The sequence below is a fragment of the Agelaius phoeniceus genome, chromosome 1 (assembly GCF_051311805.1).
Source record: "Agelaius phoeniceus isolate bAgePho1 chromosome 1, bAgePho1.hap1, whole genome shotgun sequence".
Taxonomy (NCBI): Eukaryota; Metazoa; Chordata; class Aves; order Passeriformes; family Icteridae; genus Agelaius; species Agelaius phoeniceus.
The window spans coordinates 70,261,718-70,287,790 of NC_135265.1; the positions used below are offsets into that span (position 1 = coordinate 70,261,718).

The following is a 26,073-nucleotide window of genomic DNA, read 5'->3' on the forward strand; positions in this document are numbered from 1 at the left end:
TTTACTACACTCAATAAAAGCAGAGCAATCATCACCTGGTTTTGTCTTAAACCTTACATAAATACAGTAACGTTTAGTTACAGCTTTTGAATGCATATTTTCTATTTTGCATGCATCATGGTGTACTTGTAGGAAAACATAGTAATTTTTAACCCTGATAAGTAATTTTCATGATACATGTTTAAAATTATGCAGTGATAATCTGCTGATTAGCATGGTTAACAGTTTTTATGTGCTCAATCTGAATAGTGGATTCCAAGTAAAAATTGCAGAAGCCTCACTATAATCCTTTTGTTGCTTTGGCTCCCCATTTCTTATTCGAGGAGACTATTAAAATGGTTCAAAAACCTAAAGAATGCTATTACTAAATTTCAAATAAATTAAAAAAAAATCAGATATTCTTACAAAGAACACTGTTTTCTGCTACAGAAATTAAAAGCCAGATCCTCAGCTGATGAAAACCAGCATTTCTCCTCTGACTGCAGTATATAGATGTTAGATGGCATCAGCTCAGGAAGCATCATTGTCAATAAAATCTTGAAAAATCACATTCAGTAAAATACTTGAATATGTCACTTACTCTCTCAGGATTTGCCATCGCTGGATTGAGCTAGTCAGCACTACCTACTTTTAAGTCAAACATTTCTCAGAATCCCTGAGTGTACCACAGGAATAACAGAGTCATCAACTTAAGCTACCTTTTGGGAGGTGGGTAAGGTACAACGCACACATTTTGATCGTCACTGGCGTTGACAATTTCATACTTCAAAGTGATCAAGATACCTGCATGATCCCAATGCTTAGTTGGCACACATCCTCCTGTGTTTTCTGCTGCTGGAAAACCTGAGGATGCAAGCATATTATTTCAGCAGAACAACTTCACATGGCCTTATTTTCAAGGAAGACTTGAGTAACTTAGCCTAGAGATGACACAATTAAAGGAATGGCTGCTGGGACACTGTTTTCTTATGGATCAATTTCAATTTTTCTCCATCCTAAAAATGGGAGAGAAAATACTAGTCCCAGTAAACAGTTTGATAAACATGAGGAGATAATACAGTAAAAGGAAGAAAATCCTGGCACATGCGGTGTGTGTTATTGCTGGCTAATGGAATGGCAGCAAAAGCTCCCAGGATATTTCAAGGTCTTCATGTCCTAAAAAGGACGACTCATCGTGCACGTGAATTCACTGCAGATTCTTTTGAATAAATGTTCACTAAGAAAACAGACAAGCTAGTCAGAAAGATTAATGTAAATGAGGTGAGAGAAACAATATCTATACATAGGTCCCTAAGAGAGTGGAAAAGTGTTGGAAAAGTGTTAAACTCCCTAAGAAAGAAATATCAATGTTTCAATCAATCAGGGCCTCAAGGTACTGAGTAGATGGGGACTAAAAATTGAATTTAAGTTCTTCAAGTAATTTGGATCTAACAGTGAGTGAAGAGTAACTCCTAGGAATGGCCTCTCCCATTTTTATTTCAGATGTAACGTCTACTGCTATCTGAATAGTATGTGAGTAGCATTTTTTTTCCAGAAGAACAGCTTTAAGGATTTAAATACAAATTCCATCTGTCCCATAACCACAAATTACCCATAACAAATGAAGCAAAATCAGAAGTCTAAAAGCTAGCACAAGTGAAAATGTGTACATGGGAAACAAATACAGAGGAAAGTTATACCCTTGTATCATTCTCTGGAAGTTCTTTTCATGTAAATTACTATTGGGTTTCAGAAGAAGAACAAAAATGAAAACATCAATCAAAACTTACACTGGCTTCTCCAGGTTTGCAGTCCAACACAGTTTTAAGAGATTGCAAGGAACGAATAATGCACTGCTCAAACTGGGATGGCTGAAAGTCAAACGAGTTGTTAGCTGTAGATAAGCTTGTTAAATATACAGTACACAAATAGATAAAAACTTACAAGGTGTGTAGTAAGCTCTTTATTCCCAAATTATCCCAAATAAGGGGTGGGGGGGGGAAAAAAAAAAATCACACTTCATGTATTACCAGAGGATCCTTTCAGAGTGATACTCTTTTGTATGTAAATTATCTACAGAATTATTACCATAGATCAATGTACATTTTTTTCTCTAAATGAGAGATTTTTATACCAGCCTCGTATAAAAGGCTTAGGAAATATTTTTAGAGTTTTTTGTTGTAGCATTACATATGCCTATTGACACACTCCCTCCCCTCCACTTCTTGAGCCAAGATGCAATAGAATTTCACCTGGGATGTCCAATATTTCTGCGTGGTATTTCAGCAAAAAGTTTCTAAAAAAATCAGACTGAAATTTGTTTCAAATGGAACAAAAAATGGTTTGAGAGGCTGTTGTTACCTTCAGGTTTCCAAACCTGAATTTGAGTGTATGGATAACATGTATCAATTTCATCCTGAAAGTGCAAACAAGTTCACAGAAAAGTTATTAGTCACTTTTTCCTTGCCTTTCTCTCTTCTCTGATAAGCCACACCTAATTTTTTTAATGCATCTGTCTGCTGGTATTGGGCATGAACCTGTTCTGCAGGGCAACATAAAGCAGTCACTGCTCCAGAAAAACGAGACATCATCTTACTGGATTTGAGTCAAAGAAGTGGACAAAAATGCTTTTAAGTCCTGTAAAGTTGTTTTTCATTCATTAGATAGTTTATGGCACGTCACCAACCTTAGGCTTAGGAATAATTTTTATTTCTGTAAATTATGGAGGTGGATAGGGAAACTGATGCTCACATGGCATAATGAAAATCATGAAAAAGCCACTAAGACAATCTCTATTTAGTATTTTTGGATCCCTTAAAAGAAGAAAGCCAGCAGTAAAGTGCTCTTGGGTTTTCACTTCCACACTATAAAACATCACATCTCAGGACAGGAAAGTTGTTTAGATATATGATTCTTTGGATATTATGAGGCTGAAAAAACTTGGTTCTGTATCACACTGTATCTTTTATCTGGAATATAAATGCTAGAGAGGTCTTCAACCTTTTCTACAAACTTAAAATACAATTTCTACCTCAAGCCTAAAATGTCCCCAAAGAGACTGCCTGGTCCTTTTTTATAGTGGTTGACCAGTGCTCTAAAATTACCCCAGTGAACTATACTTTAGTAGGTAAACTGTCTCTCTATGACAAAACACAGTCAGCTTCCACCATTAAAATTTGGCATGGTTGAACCATGGTTGAAACCTACTCAAAAGGTATCTAGTAAAGTACAGTATACAAGGAATGAATGGGTGATTTCAAAGCACAAAAATCACTTGAACAGTTTTTTAATAAAGATGGGTTAGGCTACAGCACAAGCATAAAGAAACAACACTTCTGTGGAAGAACTTCCCCCCTGCCTTCATTCAGCAGATAAACACAGTGAAAAACAGAAAAGTTATAGGGACTTGCCCATAGCAGCAGCAACTGAAATCAAGACCAGAAGCTGTAAATCTGGTTATAGTACTACAATTGACAACAACACTCCTTCCTACGGTATGCATATTGTGACTGCTTAACGTCCTCCTACTCAACTTCAAACATGTATTAATAGAAGCAAATAAGAAGAACTAAAAAAGTCTGTGGAGCATTCCCTTAGATAACATACACAAAGGAACTGTCCCTCCCACAGGCCTTTTCTGCTTTCGCAGATTGTATTTAAGTCACACCTACAGCGCGCTTGCTGTGTTTTAGGCATTACTCATTACTGTTTATTTCCAGCAAGCGTCTCACTAATTTACCTGAATTTGGTTTCAAGTCATTGGTTGTTTGCATGTAGGCAATACCCTAAATTAGTTGCTTCTCAGTTCAATTTCTCATTATAACATATAAGTGACCTATTTATTCAGCTACAGACCAATTCCATGGTAGTGTGCCTACTAAGTTATGAAGCATTTTGATGTAAACTGAACTTGTGACCTCAAGTATGACTTTTTACTCCAGTAAAACCATTCAAAGACGCAACCATTCAAATTAAAAAAAAAATTAGCGTCCCATATTTTAATAAAACTATAGACACTATGCATACACGGATAAAGTCCAAAGTAATTTAAATTTTGGAGAATGTAGAAATCACTTTCATTACAGATGCAAAAGAAAGAAAAAATCCAGCAATGGAAGTGCCTACAAGGCACCAAGTATACCCACCAACGATGTCAAACCTTCATTATCAACAACCCAGTCCTCCTTTTCAGCTAATCTCTTTATATCTGTAGGACAGAATAATAGGGGAAACATGGGATGGGTGGGTGGGGAGAGAAGGTATAAATTTTAATTATTAAAAACTCTTGAACTTGAAAAGAAACCACAGACACTGGAACTGCAATGACTAGGCATACAAGCAAATAGCACTACAAGCTTCAAAGCCTTCAGTAATCTCAAATGACTAAGAATGGAACTCACACATGGTCTGCTGACACCACACAGAGAAGCACATCTATGATACATGGCAGGACTTGCATGAAGCACATAGTTTTCTGGAAAGCTTAGAATTAAAGGAATATTGCAAAGGCTTTGAGTTTGTTTCTGTTTTGTAAATTTTTAATCACAATATAAAATACTCCAACTAAGAATCCAAGTCTCTAGCCTGTAACACTCTAGCATTTAAAATGAAAGAAAAACTGCCTAGCATTTTAGCAAAGACAGAAAGAACAGCATATAATTCATATTCAGAACTCTAAAAGAGGCACAGGGTCCCAACTCAGGGTCAAGGATCCATGGTGCTAGATTTTCTTCAAAAGTTCATGAACAAATATGCAAAAAGCACTCTCTCCCACTACCCAGAAGGTGTTAACTTATACAGGCTTACTACTTAACTATTTATTAGGATGTGAATGCAAAACTTATGCACTATAAAACACAATTCTTCTGTGGATGGCGTGCATAATGCATCATCACTGTGTTTTGGGCTTAATTGAAGTGTAAACAGAACAAAGATGACCTGTGTGCAATTTGCGGGGCTTTGACATACAGTTTTCCTACGCAGAAATTGCTCATCAGAAGTGCCTGCATATCATGCAACTCACTTTTAAATGAATAAAAATTTCAGTGAATTACCATCTCTTCTAAAAATCCAAGAAAAGAGAATAACTAATGCATGCTAAAAGTTATCTTCAAAATTTTACTGCTTTCTGTAGCTAAATTAAGAAGCTTAGTTATAGTGTCATACTCTGCAACACTCACACAAGTATAGGCTCAATAAGGATAAAAGGCATTAAGGGATTGTGTAGAATAATGACTCTGTTCACTTTTCTACTTAATTCAATTGATATTCTTCTAAGGGCTTAGATTGCACTGGGCAGCCTTTACATGTTTTTGTGGCTGCTCACTTTGCATTCTGCTCTTAGCTAATACAAATATAAAATCCACCAAATTTCTTTCTCATACTTCACTGCTCATCAAATGCCAGTCAAATACATTCATGTAAACTCACTGTCTAGTCTGGCATTCACATAATTTGTCTTTCATGACCTTTATGACCAGTGACCACATACAGGAGGGAAAGAACACAGACTGCTTCACAGGGCCAGTGTGTGTACATGGTGTTTATCATAAGACAACAAAAAAACTCCTGTGCGTGGGCAGGTTTATCATATTTGAAAAGCTAAAGTGCTCTAATGAGTATTTTAACTACATCTGAATATTCTAACTACATCTGAATGCCTTTACCAACTTACAACATGCAGCAAGAGATGAAACTGAAGTTTATATCAGTACTTTACTCATATTTCAGAGTTATTAGAGAGGTGAAATTCAAGTCCAGGAGCTGACTTTTTGACCTACATATTGCAGATATAGCTACTTCTGAGATACATGTACATAGCTCCATAAGAATATCCATTACCTGTACTTTCACTCGTTCCCCAATAATATGAGTTTCTTATTAAAGGGCCCAGTTAACCTGGTCATGTGCAGAAAAAAATCCCCACTATTTTAAATACATTCCAGAAGTACAATTTTCTTTAGTAGGCAAAGAACAAAAAAAAGGAGCAGAAACTCTGCATGTGAACAAAGAACTGGGCTATTGCCTTGGTGCAACAAGTAGGTAAAACCAGTCAAACAACAGTTTTTTTCATCATTGGCCACATATTTGAGCTCTCTGCACCGTGCTGGAGCAGCTAGGTAGGTAGCTCAGAGATTGGATAAGCTGAGGACTGTCAAGAAAACGGTTGAGAGCTAAATACTTCCTTCCTTTGAAACAGCAGGACATCTGAGGACTCCCTCACAGTTCCCAGACAGAAGTCAGTCCAATAAGATCATCCTCATATCACAATTAAAAGGAAAAAAAATCTCATACACCTTTAAGAAAAAATAATTGAACTCAATTGTGCTAAGGGCTGAAAAGCAAAAAAGACTTTCTCATACTTTATGTGAAACCTGGAATAGTGATAGTACTTTACAGAGTTTTAAGGAGACAAGACAATGTATAAACTTGTTCAGCCAGCAAGCTTGATATTAATGCAGAAAAAAAAGTTAATTGTGGAATGGGATTTAATAAAACAAGAGCCAAGAATGCAATTCATATCAATACTGCAACAAATAAACCATAGATAACTAATGATTTGTTGTCACCAAAAGTTTAAAAACTTGCTTCATGTAGCCACCTATGCTTGGCATACTTAAGCCTAGAGTAAAACTCTTAGCCTACATAGAATCATATGCCAAAGATTAGAAGTGACTAAATTGTAATATTAAAAAGCCATAATTTTTTTTACCATTGAGGGTAAGTAGTCTTTTGGAAAAAAATCCCTTGGCCCTGCTAAGAGAATTAGTAGATCAATCTGCCCCAATTTTAGGAGAGACATTTATTTCTAGGAGACCTACTTAATTGACATTTAAGTTTCAGAGTTGAATACAAGACAGCAAGAAGAATGGCCTCTGATGGTATAGAGTCATACTAGATCTAGAAAATGTGTTACTGGCTTTCACAATCCAGACCTTTATGGCAAAAGTTGTGTACACAGCAGGACACCTGGGGATTACAATGTTAGTAAAAAGCCCTGGAAACCCCACAACTAAATTAAAGGGCTGTGGATTGTTTGTTTGGGCTTTTTTTTTGTCCTTGGGGATGAGACACTGCTTATTTAATTCTTCATGTTAGAAGAATTCTCAAGAAAGAAAATAAATTTTACTTCCAACATGGAAAAGCTGCATCGTGAAATAAATCATTTGCATTGTAGAACTGTCTCAACCCAAAAGAAACAAGTCTAACCTACTTTATTTATTAGACTGAGGTAAGAAAATACTCATTACTTATTTCTGGCAGAAAAATCAGGTATCTGAGTAACCCTTGTGAGAGACTACAGAATCAGATGAGTGCACTGCCACTACAACATCCGTAACAAACACAGTTATCTATCAGACCATGCTTTGGCCTCATTAGGGGCACAAAGAATGACAGTGAGCAAGGGGACCTGCAGCCTTCCATTACCTTCAGCTGTGTGCTGTAAGGTCACGATAATGCAACGTACACGAAGGTCCAGAATAAGATCCTGGATGATCTGAAGCATGTCATTGGGTATCTCAAGTGCAGTAAGAGACTCAGAACTAAGCCTAGAAAAGAAATAAAGTTAGGTGGAAGTGTAAATCTGAAGGTTTTTTAAGCTGATATGACTACACTGAATTTTTCAGACATTTTCTGCATATATAAATACAACAGCTCCATTCTCAGTGTATCTTTGAAAACGAACTATCCTATTCTGAGAAGATTAATTATTTATTTAAATAAGAAGATTGTAAATGCAGATTTATTTTTCTCTAAGATTACAATAATGTCATCACAGCAACATGTCACCTTTTTCTACTGTCTTCTTGCACTTCCCTGCTTGATCTCCTGTCCTATGATCCAAGAATAATCCTTTTGGAGCAGAAACAACTTTTTTTTGTTGTTTTTAGATGAATGCCTAGGTCAAATACAAAATCCACAACTGGGTTTCTGAGATATTTTTTTACTTGCATGAAAACAGTAACCAAAATTAAGCTGCCAGGAATGGTGATGTGGCTGTGCATCAGATTGCTAAGAATATACATATTCAAGGAGACAAAATACAGCTACTGCACCATAGGCAGAGTAAATTAATTCACTGTTTTGCTTCCAGCTCTCACCAGGCACAAAACACTGGTACTACAGGTGAGGATGGAGACATTAATTTCTGTTTTTTTTCCTTTAGAAATAGTAACACAGCAGCTACTTGCAAGAATTAGCATTTCCGCTTTCAACTAAAAAGCTGCAGCTGCACTCAGACTTAGGGACACAGAGGGTTGTTCACTGCTTTTATCCAACTCCTGGATATGTAAGCAAGGACAATTCAAAGGCAGTCACTGCCATCTACCCTACTGCTAATACTGAGGAAAGTACAGGTAATAGGAAGTGCCAAAGTGGAGGAATAGGAAGGCACAAAGCAAACAGGTGGAACATTTCCAATCTTCCACCTGTAGGCTCCAGTTCCATGCCTCTGGCATTGGGCACAAACCAGCAAACTCCCGCCATTAATGAGGCTGCTCTTCACCCAGCACAACTACTGAATTAGTAGATTAGAAATATCTGTACTATCTCAGCCAGCCAGGAAACAGAATGTAAATACCCATCTGTGACAAATTTAAGTTACTTTAGACTGCACAGAAGCCCTGTATTTTAGAGTTGGTTCCACTGAGCACACAGCTGATCTCTTAGATCATCCTTTTTCTCTTACAATATACCCTAACAAATACATACCTTTCATACCTTTATACTAAGACAAAAATCTTATCAGCAATGGCTCACTTGATTGCATAGCTCTAATTTATTCTCTGGAATCTATTCATACTGGGCAATGAGAGGATGAGGTACAAGAGAAAGACTGTGCTACCACCTGTGTGATACACACAAATATATATGTGTGATATCAGCTGTGTGAGACATAGAAAGGAGCAGAAAAACTAAGATCACACAGATGTAATGACAAATCCTTGTTATCTAATGCTGTGAGTTCTACCACTCTTAAATACAACAGAAAACAGTAAATCATTTGTGAGATGACAGAAAAGAGTAAAATTCTATCATGTGCTTCACAATGACTTTTAGTTATGAACTGTGAAAATAAGGCTTAAGCTATTATGTAACTTTGCAACAAATAAAGGTCTTAGACAATGTGTAGACTCCTCTTGGGAACAGCCCACCTTCATCAATAGCGAGTCACAAGAATTTTGTCAGGCTGTCAAAGTGTGGGGACTTGAAAATTAACCTGCTTTTGCAGTACTTGCACAAACATCTGACCTGGTCACAACTCATCAGTACTCTATGATGACATGTTCCATTCCTCTTCTCCAGATGCCCCTTTTATTCTTTACATACATTTGATCACTTTGCAGTAAAGTCTAGCCCACTTTGCTCAAGTGCCATCACTAAGAAAACAAGGTGGGGAAAGGAGTAGGAGGGAGAGAGGATTTCCCCAGCTCTCAGTTCAGTTGTTCATTACAAGGGTAGTGCCCGGAAAGCAAAAGGAGATTCTCTGAAAGAGAGTCTTCATAGTCTGTAGCCTCAGCCAGGATCTTATCTCAGATGGCAGGAGCCATTCTTTAGAGAATCATTGCTTACATTTCCAAGCCAGTATGACAGATGTGCAAGTGCTAAAGTCTGTAATTTTATAATTTGAGGGAAACTCATGGCTTGCTTCTCATAAAAGGGTGCCCCTTTATATCTTTTCATCAAGTCAGTTCCTTCTTAAATTGAAAGCATTCCATAAAACTCAGCCAGAATAACAAACTTCAGATGGAAATATTTTTCTATGTGGTTAGAGTGCAGATAATTTAAGTGACAACAGAGTGACAGAAAGTGTCAAACAGACCTGACAACAGGTGTGTATCACCCCATCTGCACTAAGAATATCTATACATGATTATACCCCTTCCTTTTCTTCATCTGTGCTGTTACCTGCTTTGAAAACTCAAGATAAAAAGTACAATATCATACCCAGGTATTACTCAAAAGGAGTAGTTACTTTTCAAAAGGTAATGACAATTCTTGTAGGCCCCACAGACAAATGCAAGCAAATTTTAGTATATTAGTGAGTCATTTTGCAATTAATGAAATGTACATCATTAATTTTATTAAAAAAATAAGCTGAATGACATTATAAGCAGGAATATCACCTTCCATTAAACAACTGCAATGGCAAATTGTGATCTAAGAATAACTACAGTAAAAACCATGATATTTTCATCCATTTTGGCAAAGATAGGAAGACGTATAGCAAATGCAGCAAATAATTGCTTTATACCCTAAAGAATTAAATTGTGTTTAAATTAAATTAAACTGAGTGCCTATGCTCTGTGCTGTGCCAGGCAAATATTTTGTTCAAACTTTTTCATAAGATGCCATGGGAAAAAATGAATATATTATTATTATGTAATAAGACTATACCATGAGACATTGATAATTACACTTGCACATAGAATCCTAAATCTGACATAAGCAATTTTTTTTGCAATCCTATTTTTGAAAATGTTAACATTATCAAAATTCAGGGTATTTAACACAATGAACAAAACATTTTGTCTTAAAGCACACATATTCCATTAATAGAATGATTTTATGGGTCCAGAGATGCATTTACCTTACAGTCTGGATAACATGTGTTAGCCACTGGCCAGAAAGTTCAGATTTCATCTCCCAGCCACCATACTGTCTTAATTCTCCTTCTCTGAGGCTGAATGGAAGCAAGGCTCCACGTATAAGTTTTACCAGAGAGTGCATAACTTCCTGAATCATTTTCTGCATCAGAAGAAGGGGAAGAAAAATCAAGGAAAAATCTCTACCAATATGCTTAAGCAGCAACGTACTTGCTATATACAACAGGTAGAAATGCTAGATTTACAGGGGTTCCATATGGTAGAGAAGGGAGGAAAAGGAGGTATGAGGATACACAAATTATTTAGGAAATCTTATTTTTCAAGGTGACACTAAAGTATCTTGCCATGAAGGACAAATGAAAGAAATTAGGGCTCTCCCCATCACATCTCCCTCAACTACTTACCTTGAAATCATTTTGTCTTTGCCTAGCATTTTTCTTGGATCTTTCCATTTGGCCAGATTTTTCAGCAGTCTTGTGAAAATGAGAAAATTGAAAAGTGTAAGTATCTTATAACCACTGTTAAAATAATTCTGAAAAAGGGGGTTTCAAAGTGAAGAAGTGAAAACTGGTGAGCTTATGATGTAATTATAAAGATGAACTCAGGGCATTTCAGTAAGCAAAGACTATATATATCTCAATAAACTCAACTTGCTGTAGATAAGTACCCTTATGTTTAACTCTGAGGAAAAATGTGTGCTTAAGACAAAGTCAGAGACAAGCATAAGAGCAGCTCAAGCAGTACAAACTTCCTGAGGTTAAAGTTTTCTCACTGCAGTGTTAGTGAGATCTAAAACATATATAGTCAATTTTTGCATCAAGATTACATGAAGAAACTGTATTTTTTTAGTATGGAAGCTGACCAGAGAAAGACATCAACGTGAAATGGGAGACAAATTTTGGAATGAAGGCAATTTGGAAATACATGATGTGAAGGAGAGGGCTGCAGGGTTTTTGTTTAGTTTAGGAACTGTATTTTTTAACAATGCTCTTTAAATAATTCAACTAATTGTAAAAGAGACTGCAAAATAAGCAGCACCTTTATTGTCACTTCTTTGAGAACAGCGGAACATGAGTACACTTTGCATGAGACAGTTACAGTTGAAGAAAAACATGATTTGACTAATAGTCTTCCTGTTTGTAGTTCTACCCTTCTGTGAAGAGTACTGAGATCTCAGTAAATTGCATAGAAAAAGTTATTTCAAATCCTAGGCGAAGTGCAGATGTCGAATTTTATACTTAGAAAATCTCCTATTTTATGTTTGTACAGCAACATCTACTGGACAAGAAGTGCAATAACATGATAGAAGTGTCCTTAAAGACAATCAGTTTACTTGCAAATGATTAATTTCAAATGCTGCATTTTTCAAAATCCTTCTTTAGTTAAAGAATTTAAGATTTTTAAAAATAAAATAAATAATTCAAAGTGAGCAAAAATTAGAGAAAAATCAAACTGCTTAACAGTTTGATTTTTGGACAGTTTTTTGTTTTGGAAAATACATAGCTATACAATTCTTGTACATTAAAGCTCTGAATTAAACTATTTTAGACAAGGACAACAACCTTCAAATTATTGCTGCATTTAACTCCCACTTCTCTCTTCTAAAGCATTAAAAAGAAAGTAAGTTGTATTCCTTGAAACTTCAGATAGCAACTTGAAATTCACACTGATTAGCAGCTGGATTAAACAGAGCAATTCATAGATCCTTGATACAATTTTTTTTTTTCAGTGGTTTTTCTGAAGACCAATCTTAAACCTTTCCTGCACAGACAGACCAAAACTATCTTGTGGTAAGATCAACGGTTACTACTCACATTTGTGACTTCACCTAGAGTGATTCAAAGAACACAACTTTTCAAACTGTTGAAATACCACACACATCTTAACTGACAATATTTTAAGGCATGCAGCTAATCTTTCAGAGCTAAAAAGAACCCCATCCCTGCCAAAACCCCACACACTAAACAACATAAAATACATCTTGAAATGCATATGTGGAGATTTTCTTTCTACATTTTTTAAATGTCTTGAAGACTTATATGAGCTAACTGAAATAACCCTGTATACAATTTTCTATAGGATGTTTCTTAAAAAATGTAGCAATTGCCTTGCTTCCTGAATGATGATATATACCTTGCAACATGGTAAAAGAATTTTCTTCGTGGACAACTAAAATTTGTACTGTTTCTGACAGCAAAACACAAACTTTCAGTCTTGGATGCACTGTGATGACAGATACTCTTAGGTGCTCTACAAGTCTTCCAGCTTATGCCACCCCCTCCTTGCATTCATCCTCAATTGACTGTGGCATGCAGAGCACACAGGAGGAATAGATTCCTTCCTATCTCCCCAAGACCTTGTGGGGCTTCTGTAAGGACCAAAGGTGTGGAAGAAATCAAATGTATGGGGATTAATTTCTCAGAAGTTCAAAATTAGGCCCAGACATAGAAGAACATATGTTCCTTACAGACTAACAAAACTACCTCTTCTGGTTTTTTAATACATTGAAACAATGTTTTGTTCAGGCAAGACAGAAGATCGCTACATTTTCCACTTGCAGTCATGTTCATGAGCAGGACTTCTTAACCTTGTTTACAGTTCAAGTCTTCATTTCTCTAGAAACTGCTTTCTATTTCATTGTACACAGGAAAAAAAAGTCACAGTAAACTTAACAGGTGAATTTGTAAAGTATAATTTTCCATAGTACTGGTGTCAAAAAGAAAGGTTGTAATTTCCCTAATGAAATAAATTATTTTTGTGAAAGTCAACAGTACCAAGGTTTATTCTTGGTTTTACTTCCTTCACTGAACATTAGATGTAAATGTCATATCTTTCTTTTGATTTTTATAATGTAAAATGAGGATCACACCTAAGCATCTATGTCACTGAAGCTAGAATGCTCTGTACATTGTTTCAACGTGTAAAGGGCTATAGTATCTATTAGTATCATCATATGAGAATAGTATATTGATTTATAAACAGTAGCAATAGATAGATAAATTAATTCTTTGGAAAATAAGAACATAAGCTTCCAAATGTTCTTTCTCAAAGGCTTTTGTTTTTCATACTAAAGCTGCAAAGAATAGTAGATAGACATGATGACTTCAGAATTTAAACACAGCAGAACATAGTATACAACAAATTAATTAATTTATAAAAACTAATTTTGAGAGATACCCTTTCAAAATCTGTTAGGAGTGTGCATATAAAAAGAGCATGCGTCATAAATCATCACTTTTGCTTTTCCCCTTTCAAATCAGGATGATATGAAAAATCATATCATCTGAGCAAGAAGGAGTACTAGCACAGGTAGTTGCAGCTGACTAACCTTCCAGACTAGACTCCCTATGTCTGTGAATTCTGCTAAGTGCCTTGGTTATTATGCATCTCTGATCTTGCACCTAACCTCACTTCCAAATACTTAAAACTCAAGAAATGAGTACTCCTTTTCCAAAGAAAGGAAGCAATATTTTTTCTGTATGACTCCGCTTTTTACATATCTCTACCTTTCATGCAATGTGTTAATTCTTCAGATCACCAGTGAAGGGCCAGCTATGAGTAAGAGTTCAAAGTACTCAGATATTATTGAGTCCAGCAACTGAAACACAGACACAGCAACACACAATGCCCACTGTCAGAATTTAAGGTAATTCCACTGTATGCTTACGTTCTTTTAAAAAGAAAAATCTCTTACTAAAATAAGTCATTACTTCTACCAGTGAAATATTTCAAATATAATTATTACAGACCTTTGTTACTTATAAGTCCTATATATAGAAGAATCCATACCTCACTGAATAAACTTCCATTCACATAGGAAACCCAGAGCTTCCAGAAGTTGGGCAGCTGACTTACAACAAGTTTTGTCAACTTTTCAACAAATACAACTTGCTGAGGAGCTTTGTATCGCCAAGCTAAAAGGGAGAGAGGGGATGGAAAAAGCAACATTAACATTTAAAAAAATAACAAGAATGAACTACTAGCTTGCTGCTGCACTGTATTTCACAAGTGACTATACAGTATATATAAAACCTTTCCGGTAAAAATAAAAATAATGAAAGCCTAGTCCAAATACGTGTACACAATCTGTACACATACAAACTCTTTCTTCTCCTCTTGTATGCTTACAAGGTGCCAGCATTATGACACTATCTACAGAATAGTTCCCCTTGTGGGGGTATCTAAGGCAATCCATGTAAATATCCATTCAGACAGTCTTCTGTCTTCAAACCACTTTAAAATGTAAGGTAATGTGAAAGTAACCAAGACATTAGAAAAGTTTCAAATGAAATCTTGGCAACAAATTACTTTTTTCAGTTTCCTCTGCAATGGGTGAAAGGGGGTAAATAGAAAGCAGAACAGAGGCAGATGAAGTCCTTAACACAGAAAATAAAGGAAACCCCGTGAAATACTCTTCCATAATAATCTATGTTCTCCATTGAAACCTTCATGATTACAGTGGTTTAACACAACAGGGTATCAGCACAACAGTGATAAGAGACTTGTATTTCAATTCAGGAACTACAGTCTGCTTTGGGGCACTTGGACAAAGAAATCATATTTTTTGAAAAACCCCAAAACAAATCACCAAAACCCCCAAAACACTTTAAAATGGCATGGTTGTTGATGTGGTGTTTTTTTATGTATAAACTCAGGTCTTGTACAAATAAGATACATTTGAGAATACGATATCAGCCTATGTAACACTGTGGAAATGCAGCAAAATGTTGTATGAAATAGCACTTTTTGTATCTACTTTGCTACAGAATGTTGCCTACACACAACATGAATTCATGAGTTAGGCAGAAATAGCACATTACATACTAGTAAGCTTCACCAGAGCCTCACTATTTTATTGTATTGGTAGACAGTCCTGAATCTCCTTGAAGTACAGCATGTCTTCAGCAGCTTCCATTTGTTGAGGTTTGGATCACTTATTGCTCTACTTCTTTACTGGAGAATAGAACATCTGCCCTACACATTTCTTCTCATGGCCAAAAAGTTTAGGCATTTTGAATTAGTATTTGAAAATAAAATCATAATGGAAGCTCAAAATTTGGAAAGAGGGTCTGACATAACTCAAGCGCAACTGTGCTGAGAGGGATGTATCTATTTAGGAGTCATGAAAACATCAAAGCTCTACTAGAAAAGCTTCTAGTGTGGACACAGATAAGATACTTTCACCAGCTTGGTTATGACTGCCAGAGAACTGGTCTAGACTCAGTGGCAGAAAAACTTTCATTAACAAGCTGTGACTATGTCAGGAAGCTGTGCCAACAGAGCTATAGCAGCAGAGGCTCTGGAACTTCTACAGACTCCAACTTCTAATGAAAAATATTCAGTTCCTTTGAGAAACCACTTCATCTTTGCCAAAAGCTCCAGTACCAATTCAAGGTTATAACCAGGGATGTCTGTTGGTAACTGGAAACATACTGGCAAGATTTACTTCATCTACAAAATTCTTTTCCCCTTGAGGAAGCATATTTCAGGCTTAGTCCCAAGCCTGCAGACAGTAGATACCTCTTCAAATAAGCTACTGCACATCATATCAAAAGGTTATGGCCATAAATTCAGGATATTTTTACTTTGTTACTAGATAAAGCTGTAATCTATATTTTATTCCATTGATTTTATTATAACCTCTGCTATACCATTCTAAAGAGGAAACTAGAGCTATTGTTTACATATTCTCATGAACATATGCTCAAGCAAGAGCTGAATGTTACTTGAACACTGCAGTTTTGAATTCATAGTAATTTATTTAATCAATATCTTGGATAATCACTGTCAAACACATTGGAGAAAAAAACTCCAAACACACTAAATCACAAAAAAAGCCCAGAGATCCATTCCTTAATTTTACCAAAGACTAAAAAGATCCACAAACAAACTGAAGACAGAACACATCACAGCACATTTGGAATGGCAGCTCTCGCACAGGCATCCTAAACTGTAGGTTTGCTTTGTCTCTTCAGTCAAAGAGAACAAGGATGGCAGAATTATCAGTGGTCATGTGCACCTAAGCACACCAAGGAACTCACGTCAGAGGCACCTATTATTGGGATGGATTATTAAAGTACTCCAATTCTCCAGTTTTCCTTTTTAAATTGGTGTCTACAGAATAAGCAAAACCTACTGAAATTTTACTTTTTTCAGTTCGTAAAAGGTAACAGATCCATAACTAAGACTTTAAAAGCAAAATAACCGAAGTGGAATTGTCAGCCACATATGCAATTAAGTCCCTTCTCATGCAAAAGAATTCAAACAACTTTAAAATAAACTGGGTTTTGGGTGTTGCTTACTACATTAAGTGTGGCATTCTTATTATTAGTGGATGGCATTCAAAAACAACCATCAACTTAGTGTTTTGCTTTGTAATACTTGTTGATCACCTCCATGAAAGGTTTTAGGCTGAGAAATGACAAGGGTAAAAGTAAGACAGCTATTTCAGTAACAAATGATCTATTCTGTCTCCTGTGATGTCACCACTGAAAGATTCCTGAGAAGAAGTTGTTTGGACAAGGGTATTGATGACACAACACAGCAGGCCTCAATTGGTTGTGGATAGACAGACTGCTTGACCTTAGTCAAATATTTTGTTTCCCTTTTTGGGTTTAAAGAATCAGAGAGCCAGATATATGAAGACACAGAAGGTGCAATTGCAAAGAGAGCCATCTTAGCAAACACACACAAAAGGTACAACAAGCAAAATGTAGTAGGCAGTAAGTGGCCATGCACGCAGGAGAAAAGATCTGGTCTTGTAGAAAAAAATACTTTTACTACTTTAACTACATTCTAAGAAGCAAACCTTGAACTTGAATTTTATGAACTGCTCTTTGCTTGCAGAAAACATGGAGGACTTCTTCAGTAAGCAACAATGGTGTATAAGAAGAAAGAAATGTATTTTGTAACAATCCAAAACAAACACACAATGTGTGGGTTTTTCTTTGGGCTTTTTGACTACACCACACAGTGGACAGTGGGGCCTGCAGCTTTTTTTTCAAACAGAACAGATGCCTACCATCATCACGGCCAGACTGAAAGCTGCTGCCCCTTTTCAGTGAAGCAGTTTGACTGAGATGGCCGATGGGCGATGGACGCACATCACTGTCCAGGTCCAGCATGGGGCTGTGGAGCAATGCACTGCCTGAGGAGAGGGGAAAAACCCAAAAGTTAGAAAAATTTTGCACATCAGTTGACATGAATGTGCATGCTGCATGTGGAATTCTAATTTAATTCAGTGATACAAATGTTATCTTACAAAAACATTCTTAATCTTGCTTTATTTAGACTCTCTGTTCATCTGTATCAATGCTATTCAATACCACCACTGACTCCTGTAGCAAAGCCAAAACCACAAGTACCATGGCATTCTTTGGACTGTATCTTTCTCTGTTTATAAATAATGTCCTACAATTAACAAGTAAATTAACAAGTTGCTTGAAAGCCATGGATAAAAATGTATTTATGCCATTAGTGACATTGCCCATGGTTTTTTTTTTCTGGTGTATGTCCTAAATACACTTTTCAACAGCAAAAGTTTCTTTTGTGTCTAGCTGAAGCGGTTAAAGGCAGAGTGTTCAATTATTACTTAGCTGTTTTGCCTCTATGAAGTTCAGGTAGAGAGAATCCATCCATCATAAATCAGAGGAACTAATGGCACGTTTCCTTTGTAAATGTTCTTATTTATACATAACTACAAACCCACAAAATATTTTCCAGTGTATCAAACATTTTTTTTTACTTTGGGTGCCTGTCCACATGTGGGTCCCTATTTACAAGTCTAAGTTAAGATCCTATCTGATGGAGGTAAATACTTGGAGTCTAACATGCATTTTGAAAAACAGCCATATAAGAAAAACAAGAGGATTATGATAATTTTTTAATGTACTGTGACACTGCCAATAACTTTTTAAAAGTCTAAATTGCTGCTTTATGCATTTCACCTTGTAGAGACATTTCTGAAAGTAGTCATTAAAAGCTACTTCAGCATTGCTCAACTGAGCTGTAACAAGTAAACTTAAAATCAATCAAAATTCCCAGAATTATAGAACATCTCAGGTTGTAAAGGATCTCAGAAGACCATTTAGTCCAACCTTTCATGGGAAAGGGGGCCAGGGTGAGATTATCTAGCACTCTGTCCAGTTCACTGTTGAAAACCTCCAGTGATGGCAGCTTTACAATGTCACTGGGGAGCTTACTTCAGTGATTGATTGTTCTCAATGCAAAAAAATATTTTCTTATACTGAGATGAAACCGTCCCTGGTAATTAATCCTGAATTTTGTAGTGAGAATCTCAGCATTTGAGTTTATACTGTTGCTCTTTTCCATTGATTCCTGCATTCACTTAAAATAACAGGAAGGTCACAGATGATGACCACCAGCTGTAACACTGAAATACTCAGATTCAGGAGTAACACAAAGCAAAAACTATTCAAAGCACATTTATTTGAGTGTCAAAGCAGCATGGCAGAAAAGATACATCTAATCCTTTTAACAGCTGGGACTTAAAGAGCAATATAAAGTATTGTGAAACTTATCACAAACTTCCAATAGGTGACAGTATTGGGTTTTGGTTCATTTTGAAAGAAGTTCTCTTATAATTCTTTAAAGGCTTTTAAAGAAATTTCCTATGGCCTTTCACAGCAGCATTATCATTACCAAAATAACTGTCATGCATTCTTCCACGCATCATCTTACTGTTCATAGGATAAGACACATCAGTAAATAGTTCCAATTTACTACATCATTCACAATTGTGATTGACACACTGTATTAACTGACTCGGTGGACTCAGCCTCCCTGTCTGCAGGCTGTGTTATGATTCTGTTCACTGCATAATTCCTACACCACTTATTAAACACAGCTCATCTTTATCAGCTTTAAAACTGATGAGTTTTCAGCAACACAGAATCTGCTGCAGTGATTTAGGTGGATTATCCACTGTCACCACGAGATCTACAGTACGTTCTACAGTATGTAGATCTTGTTCAAGAGTTTGAACAAGAATTTGTGGAAAGATTTTCCCTTTTGAAAGAATTAAAAATGCACAATAATGAAAAAGCAAAAAACCAAAGCTCTGCAGTAATCAGCATCCAGGGAAACAACCCATCCATCTTACAGAATTAAGTAAAACCAAAACAAATTAATGCCTCTTCAGATTAAAAAAAAAAAAATCATTATCTTACAGAAATTCTACACTGAATGAAAAGAAAATCGTAGAAGACCCTGAGAAAATTTAAGTGTCTCACACAATTCCTGGGATTTCAGGAACATTTGAGTGAGATTGAACATATTTGCAATTTATTTGGAAAAAAGAAGAAAGTATGTCAAAATTGTCACAGGCATTGCTATTTAAAACATGTTTTATTAAAAAATAAAAAAAACACTGGCAAGAGTGTAGCAGCACTCTTGTATTATTTTCACAAAAAATACAACAAAAAATTCCTGATTTCTCTGCATACAATTTAAGTTCTCAGATTTCAGACAGCGTGTTAATATAAAGAATGCCTTGTAAACAGATGGTCTCTAAACATGACAGTGCCAATTAAACCTCGGAATTAAGAAAAACAGACACTCACCAAAACACCTTAATGTGAATTAGCTCAATTAAAACCACTTGCTTGAGGTAATTGTATTGCTGCTGATGCACTAAGCCCATGCAGCCTGAATGGTTTATATATTCACCATGTAACAGAAAACATGTAAAGAATACTCTCTTGTTCCACCAGAAAAACCACATCATCAGTTTGCTGGCATACCAGGAAAAGAAAGTTTAACATGAACTAATTTCTTAATTGGTTGTCTAGCATTACAAGCAAGTATAACACAGCAGCAGGGACTACAACAGCACATATACCCTCAGGACTAATAAACATCTGGACTACATTAGCAAAGCTGATCTTGCTCTCACCCTACCAGAAGATAGCGCATGAAGACTGCACACTAACACATAAATCTCGTAAAAAACAGTGAGAGCTAACTTACAAACAATTTTTCTTCTATCCCAAGTCGTTCTCTCTCTGGAGCCAGCAGCTTAAATTTAGCAGTGTAATGCAATAGAATGAATTAATAGTAGTATGGACTGCAGACAATAATATTTATAAACCTAAATAAACTAACCAAATACTAATTTACTGCCCACTCAGTATTTGATTTGTGTACTATTTTTACATTCCTAGATCCTGAATGTAGGACAGCAACAATGCAAAGTTTTGAGAAATTAACTTTTTACTGTGCTAACAGGTTTCAAGAAGTATAAACAACATGAAAAAATAATCCCGGTAGATCCTTACTTTTAAAAAATACACTGCATCTTTGAAACTACAAAAGTACTTTGTTCCAAAATACAGCATGTACATGGAGCATTATCTGTGAGTGACTCCAGTGCCAAGTGTATATTTAACCAAGGAAACACAGGGAAAAAAAGTACTACATTATCTTCTACCCAGCAGTAATGACAAAACAGAAGGATAATTAACAGCTTATTACATTTACAACTATATAATCATGAGTAGATCAAATATGAACTTTTAAGGATCTCAGTACTGCTTTAATTTTATTTTTTAAAGGATTTCAGTGGGTTTCAACTTTTTGTGCACAGATATTTCGAAGGTGCGCATTTAGAGGCTATGTGAAATAAAAATATTTCAGTGGTTTTGTTCACTCCTCTTCTAGTGCAGTAAGATCTCACCAAAATAAGAATCTAAAGAACACAGTAAAAGTACAATTCTTTTTGATATTTTTCTCTAACTCTCTGTAAATCAAAAGCCACCTGCACTGAAGGTTTATCATACTATAGGTTCCTACAGTACCAAACAACCAGTACAGTAAAAACCTCAACACCATTTTTTGAATTGTTACCTGCAAGATCTTGGCAAGCAGTGTGTTACAACCTCCATTAAAAAGACAATTGACAAGAAATTTGCCTAAAATAAATTTTTCAATGATATGCAAACCAGTAAATGATTTAAAATTTTAAAAGCTGTTTTACCTTCATATTCCTAAATTATTACCAAACTGAGTGTAAAAATTGTTCTGCAATATCCATTGCTCCACAACTGCCTGGGTTTTTTCCCCGCTCTGAGGTCTGGCAGGCAGAGGTTTCTTGAAGGAGTCACAGATCTCTCGCCTCCCTCAACAATCCAGCCTCAGCCACTCTGCAATTCTGCCAGCCCAGTGCACCAATTACATGACTTCCAGTAAAGATTTTTACAAAAGCTACTGGTGATCAGGGGATTAATATTGTGCAGTACTTCCTTCAGGGACAAAGAAAATTGTTAACAAGTGACCAATCTTAGGTTAAGTAATTTTTAAGTGAGATTTTCCATGTTAAGTCAAATGTCAGTCATTACACAGACTTGCTCATGTACAACACCTACATGTACATACAACACAAACGTGATGAATGTGAGCAAGATTAATTAAAAAAAGAAAAAGAGCCGACAAGATGAGCAACCAGGCGAATACAGAATTTTCTCACAGGCTACAATAGTGAGGGAAGGCTGATCTGCAGCCTCCTGACTCTCTGAAGGGCGGCAGACTTCCTCACCAGCCTCAAACACCTTTGAACACTTTTTCCTGTGCACAGCGGGCCCTTGTCCTGTGCTACAGCCTGACCACCCACTGTTGCTTGTTGACCAAACACACCGTGCCTGGAGCCCGCACTGACACAACCAGGATAAGATTCCTTTCAAGGACACCGCGGTGAGAATTTCCATTTGTCTAGGCTAGAAATTAGGCGAGCAGGAGAAATTACTGAAAAATTAACCTGCTCAGCAGATGAATAACATTTATTATTATTCAGCAGATGAACAGCATTTTATTCTTTTTCTTAAGCCCTTTTACTTTCTCACCTTACATTTTATAGTGATCAAGAAGAAAACGGACTGTTTTTCTAGAAAAGAGATGAGCATGGAAAATTAAAATTGATAGAAAAAATTGTTTTGGGAGATATTTAGAAATTAATGGTTTTTTAAATCTTAAGGCTAGTCTTCATTACTGTAAATGTGTTTATAATTAAACTGTTTTTCATTTTACTACAATAAGGGTAACTGGGCCTATTCTAGTGGTGTTCTAAGTATTTCACAGCCTAAGGATATGCCTTATTGTCAGCCCTTCAGACCAAAAAATTCAGAAACAAGAGCCAAGCATTCAAGCTCAGCAGATAAATAAAGATTACTTCATTTTACTAGCTCCAGCAGACATTAAGATCATCAGCACTTCTGGAAAAACTCACTTTTCCTCCTGGAAAAGTACTGAAGACTGGAGCGGACACAAAGGTAAAATTCTGGCCACTGAAGAGTTTTAATCTATCTTCATTCATAATAATTAAAATTTTGGTTTTAAGCTACCTGTGTTGCTTCTTAATCCCAACAGTTACTCTCTTTATAGTACTTTAATATTATTTAAAGTATCAAATAAAATAAGAATGCCCCCTGAACTTCTGAACATGCTGGATTCTACTAAAATTTCTAAATTACAGCAAACTTACAAATACAGGTAGTAAGGGAGGAAAATGAGTCTGCTATCCATTTTTGTACTGATCAATTTTTATTCTCTCCCACCTTTTTTTTTTTTAATTAATAACCCATTAAGGGTTTGCTTGACATCTGCTGTCAAAAGGGTATTTCTGCTATGGACAGGGGATGTGGTTTAGACATGAAATGGCTCCCAGCTGCAAGAATTCTTCTTCCAGATGTACAGTAAGCAAAGGCAATGGAAGAGAACCAGCTGCTAGGATAACAAATTGAAAAGGCCCTTTTGACACAAGCCTTGCCGGCCTGTCTGATCTAACAAAGATGGATCATTCATTGCAAGGTGAATAGAATCTCAGTGTGGCACAGAAAGAAAGAGCAACATGGTCTAAGCATCCATTTCTCTCTTTCACACCATGTAAAGCTGCTGTTACTCTGGCACAGAAAAACCCTGCAGAATTCTTTGCACTACGTGGACAGCTGAGCATCATACTCAGTGCTGCAAAAATTACAGTTTTGTCAGCAATAAGAACTAAAAAAAAATTATAATAATTTTAAAAAAATCACAGAGACTCGACTATCATACTCCTGTTTGGAGAGCTAGCTCTACATTGGGAACTTTAACAGGCTGTGTATTATATATTTTGCAAAGCAAAGGGCAGCAGAAAGATCACACTACAACCATGTCAGTGTTTCCATTTACAGCTTTAGTTTCTAATCAGGTTAGCTATTAACAGGTAGCTTATTTTCAATAATATTACATGAAATCTCAAAGATTTGCATCACAGATGTGTGATTTACGTCACTCAAAGAATCATCATCAATGGTATTGGCAAAAGTGGTTTTAATAAGAATTTGTAGGAGTGAGACTTGAAAAAGCTTGCAACAACCTGTTAAGAAATTAAAGATTTCCCAGCCAGTTTAATGATAACTGGATGGCAGTCCATACCCATTTTAGTTCAAAGGATCATGAAACCTACTAAGCCACTATTAAACTCTAAGCAAATAACCACTGGCCACACAGAAAATAGTCTTAACCTCCACAGCTTCTATCCCTTATACTTGCATTAAGAATCCCATTGCTTAACTCCTTTTGGCTATCTGCCCAGTGCCTCAGGAAAATTTTAAACTAAACCTCAACTATTTACATTTATTTTCATGTCATCTTATGTCATTATGTTCTCCATGTTTCCTGCACTCCAACAAATCTGGGAAGCATAAACCATAGTGAAAAACTACAATTATGATTTAATAATAAATTGCCAAGTATAGTTGCAATTTAAAAATATGTAAAATCTTAACTGAAGGAAACCATTTAGTATCCAGGTACCAGATCTGAAAGTCCCTAGATGTCTGCAAATCAGAAGATCATATGTCAAAAGCAGCAGTTTGGCCTTTAGCCAATACAAGGCATAAAATACCAGCACAAATCAGTTTACCATTCAAATATTTCTTACTAGAGATCTAATAAACACACTTTTGGGTGAGTATATGCTGTACCATGGTAACCTTTATATTCATGGCTTGAAAAACTACTCTTTTTCTATTTTTTTTCTGTCTCATGCATCTCCTTAAGATATCTACATACTAAGTAACAGCAGCAAACTGGCTTTACCTACTTGAAGTCCTCCCAGGGGACAGAACAGTGGGATATGACTAGATAGATAACACTAATTAATCTATGCTTCAGGAAAACTTCATAACCATTAAAAAAAGTTTCAAAAACAACAAAGGAGCAAAACTGCCCATTCCATGAGTAAGGCAGATAGCATTTTAAGTTTTCTATATAATGCAATAAATCCATATATTTAGAAGCACTACTACATAAGCAGAGCCAGAGCTCTAGCCAATTGCACATGGGTCCCACATCTTCAGCTGCACCTTTAATGAAAGAATCTGACTATCAGAGAAGCAGGAGAATGCCTTAATACAAAGACAGGAGCATGGGAGCTTAATGATTCAGGCATCCCCTGTACTACCTCACTATGCCTTTGGCAATGCTGTTTGGTCTCTTTGTCCTGGCTACTTATATTTCAGCACAGGAGGAATTGTGATCTGCTCTCTTATCTGCACTTTCACTCACTCCTTAAAACATATGGGCTTGGAATCAAGCAGTTTCTCACAATACAAATATCCCATGCCTGCATTTTTTTTCCCTCATAAATGAGGAAGGTCTGCTATAGCAAGAAACAAATAGGCTAAAGGAAATGATGGGTGAGTAACAACAGCCATATTTTAACACATAATGAAACATTCATCTACATACTGCAAGATTAATCAGCAAACCAACAGGGTTGTTTAGACTGAGGGGAAACACTACATCCATACACATACAGAGTTATTCCTCAAGGGAAATAATACACTCCAAAATGCTGTTGCGAAGTACTTCATACACAGGACTTGAGAGAATTCCCCATCCTACTTGTACCCATTGAAATAAGTACAACTAATTAACTAATGATCAGATTATAATAGATGATCAATGTCTATTAAAATCAAAGAAAAGATTCAATTAAACAATTTGCTGTTGGCAGTTGTCAGCTTTTTAAGTCACAATGCCAATTATGTGACAAAGCTTAGCACAGCTGGATATGCTCTTTCAGTTTCTGGAAATAATATTAACACAAGTTGGATTAACTGGAAACAGACAGTATTGGAAATACACAGAATTTCTGCTGACCCCTGAAATAAAATATGAGAAAGAACTCCAGGTTCATTACAGTCATGTAAACTTGCAACGGTTTCTTCTTTCAGGTTGCATCAGAGACTGCACCATGATATGATATTAAATGATACTTTGCACATCTAGGACATAATTCCAATTGCTGAGTATTTCTTACAAAATGGAGTTTATCTCTAGTAATATACAAGCCCAGGGTTTTTTAAAAAAAAAATCTGTGATAGTAGTGAAGGATTCACACTTAGATCAAAAATACATACCTCGTTATCAACCTAAAACAAACACGTATTTAAATATATCTTTAATACACAAAGTTCTGATAGCACATTAC

General features: G+C 36.1%; 1 protein-coding gene across 1 annotated transcript in view; it reads right to left on the reverse strand.

Moving 5' to 3' along the window:
* The window catches only part of EXOC2 (exocyst complex component 2), a 126,478-nt gene that overhangs the window by 42,881 nt on the left and 57,524 nt on the right, over positions 1 to 26,073 (reverse strand). Inside the window, exons 12-19 of the mRNA XM_054630018.2 lie at positions 17,608 to 17,733; positions 14,376 to 14,500; positions 10,991 to 11,059; positions 10,571 to 10,728; positions 7,408 to 7,529; positions 4,125 to 4,186; positions 1,770 to 1,850; positions 784 to 843 (exon numbers count right to left, since the gene is read on the reverse strand). Of these exons, the coding sequence (XP_054485993.1) occupies positions 784 to 843; positions 1,770 to 1,850; positions 4,125 to 4,186; positions 7,408 to 7,529; positions 10,571 to 10,728; positions 10,991 to 11,059; positions 14,376 to 14,500; positions 17,608 to 17,733 (803 nt within the window). The remainder of the gene's footprint in view (positions 1 to 783; positions 844 to 1,769; positions 1,851 to 4,124; positions 4,187 to 7,407; positions 7,530 to 10,570; positions 10,729 to 10,990; positions 11,060 to 14,375; positions 14,501 to 17,607; positions 17,734 to 26,073) is intronic.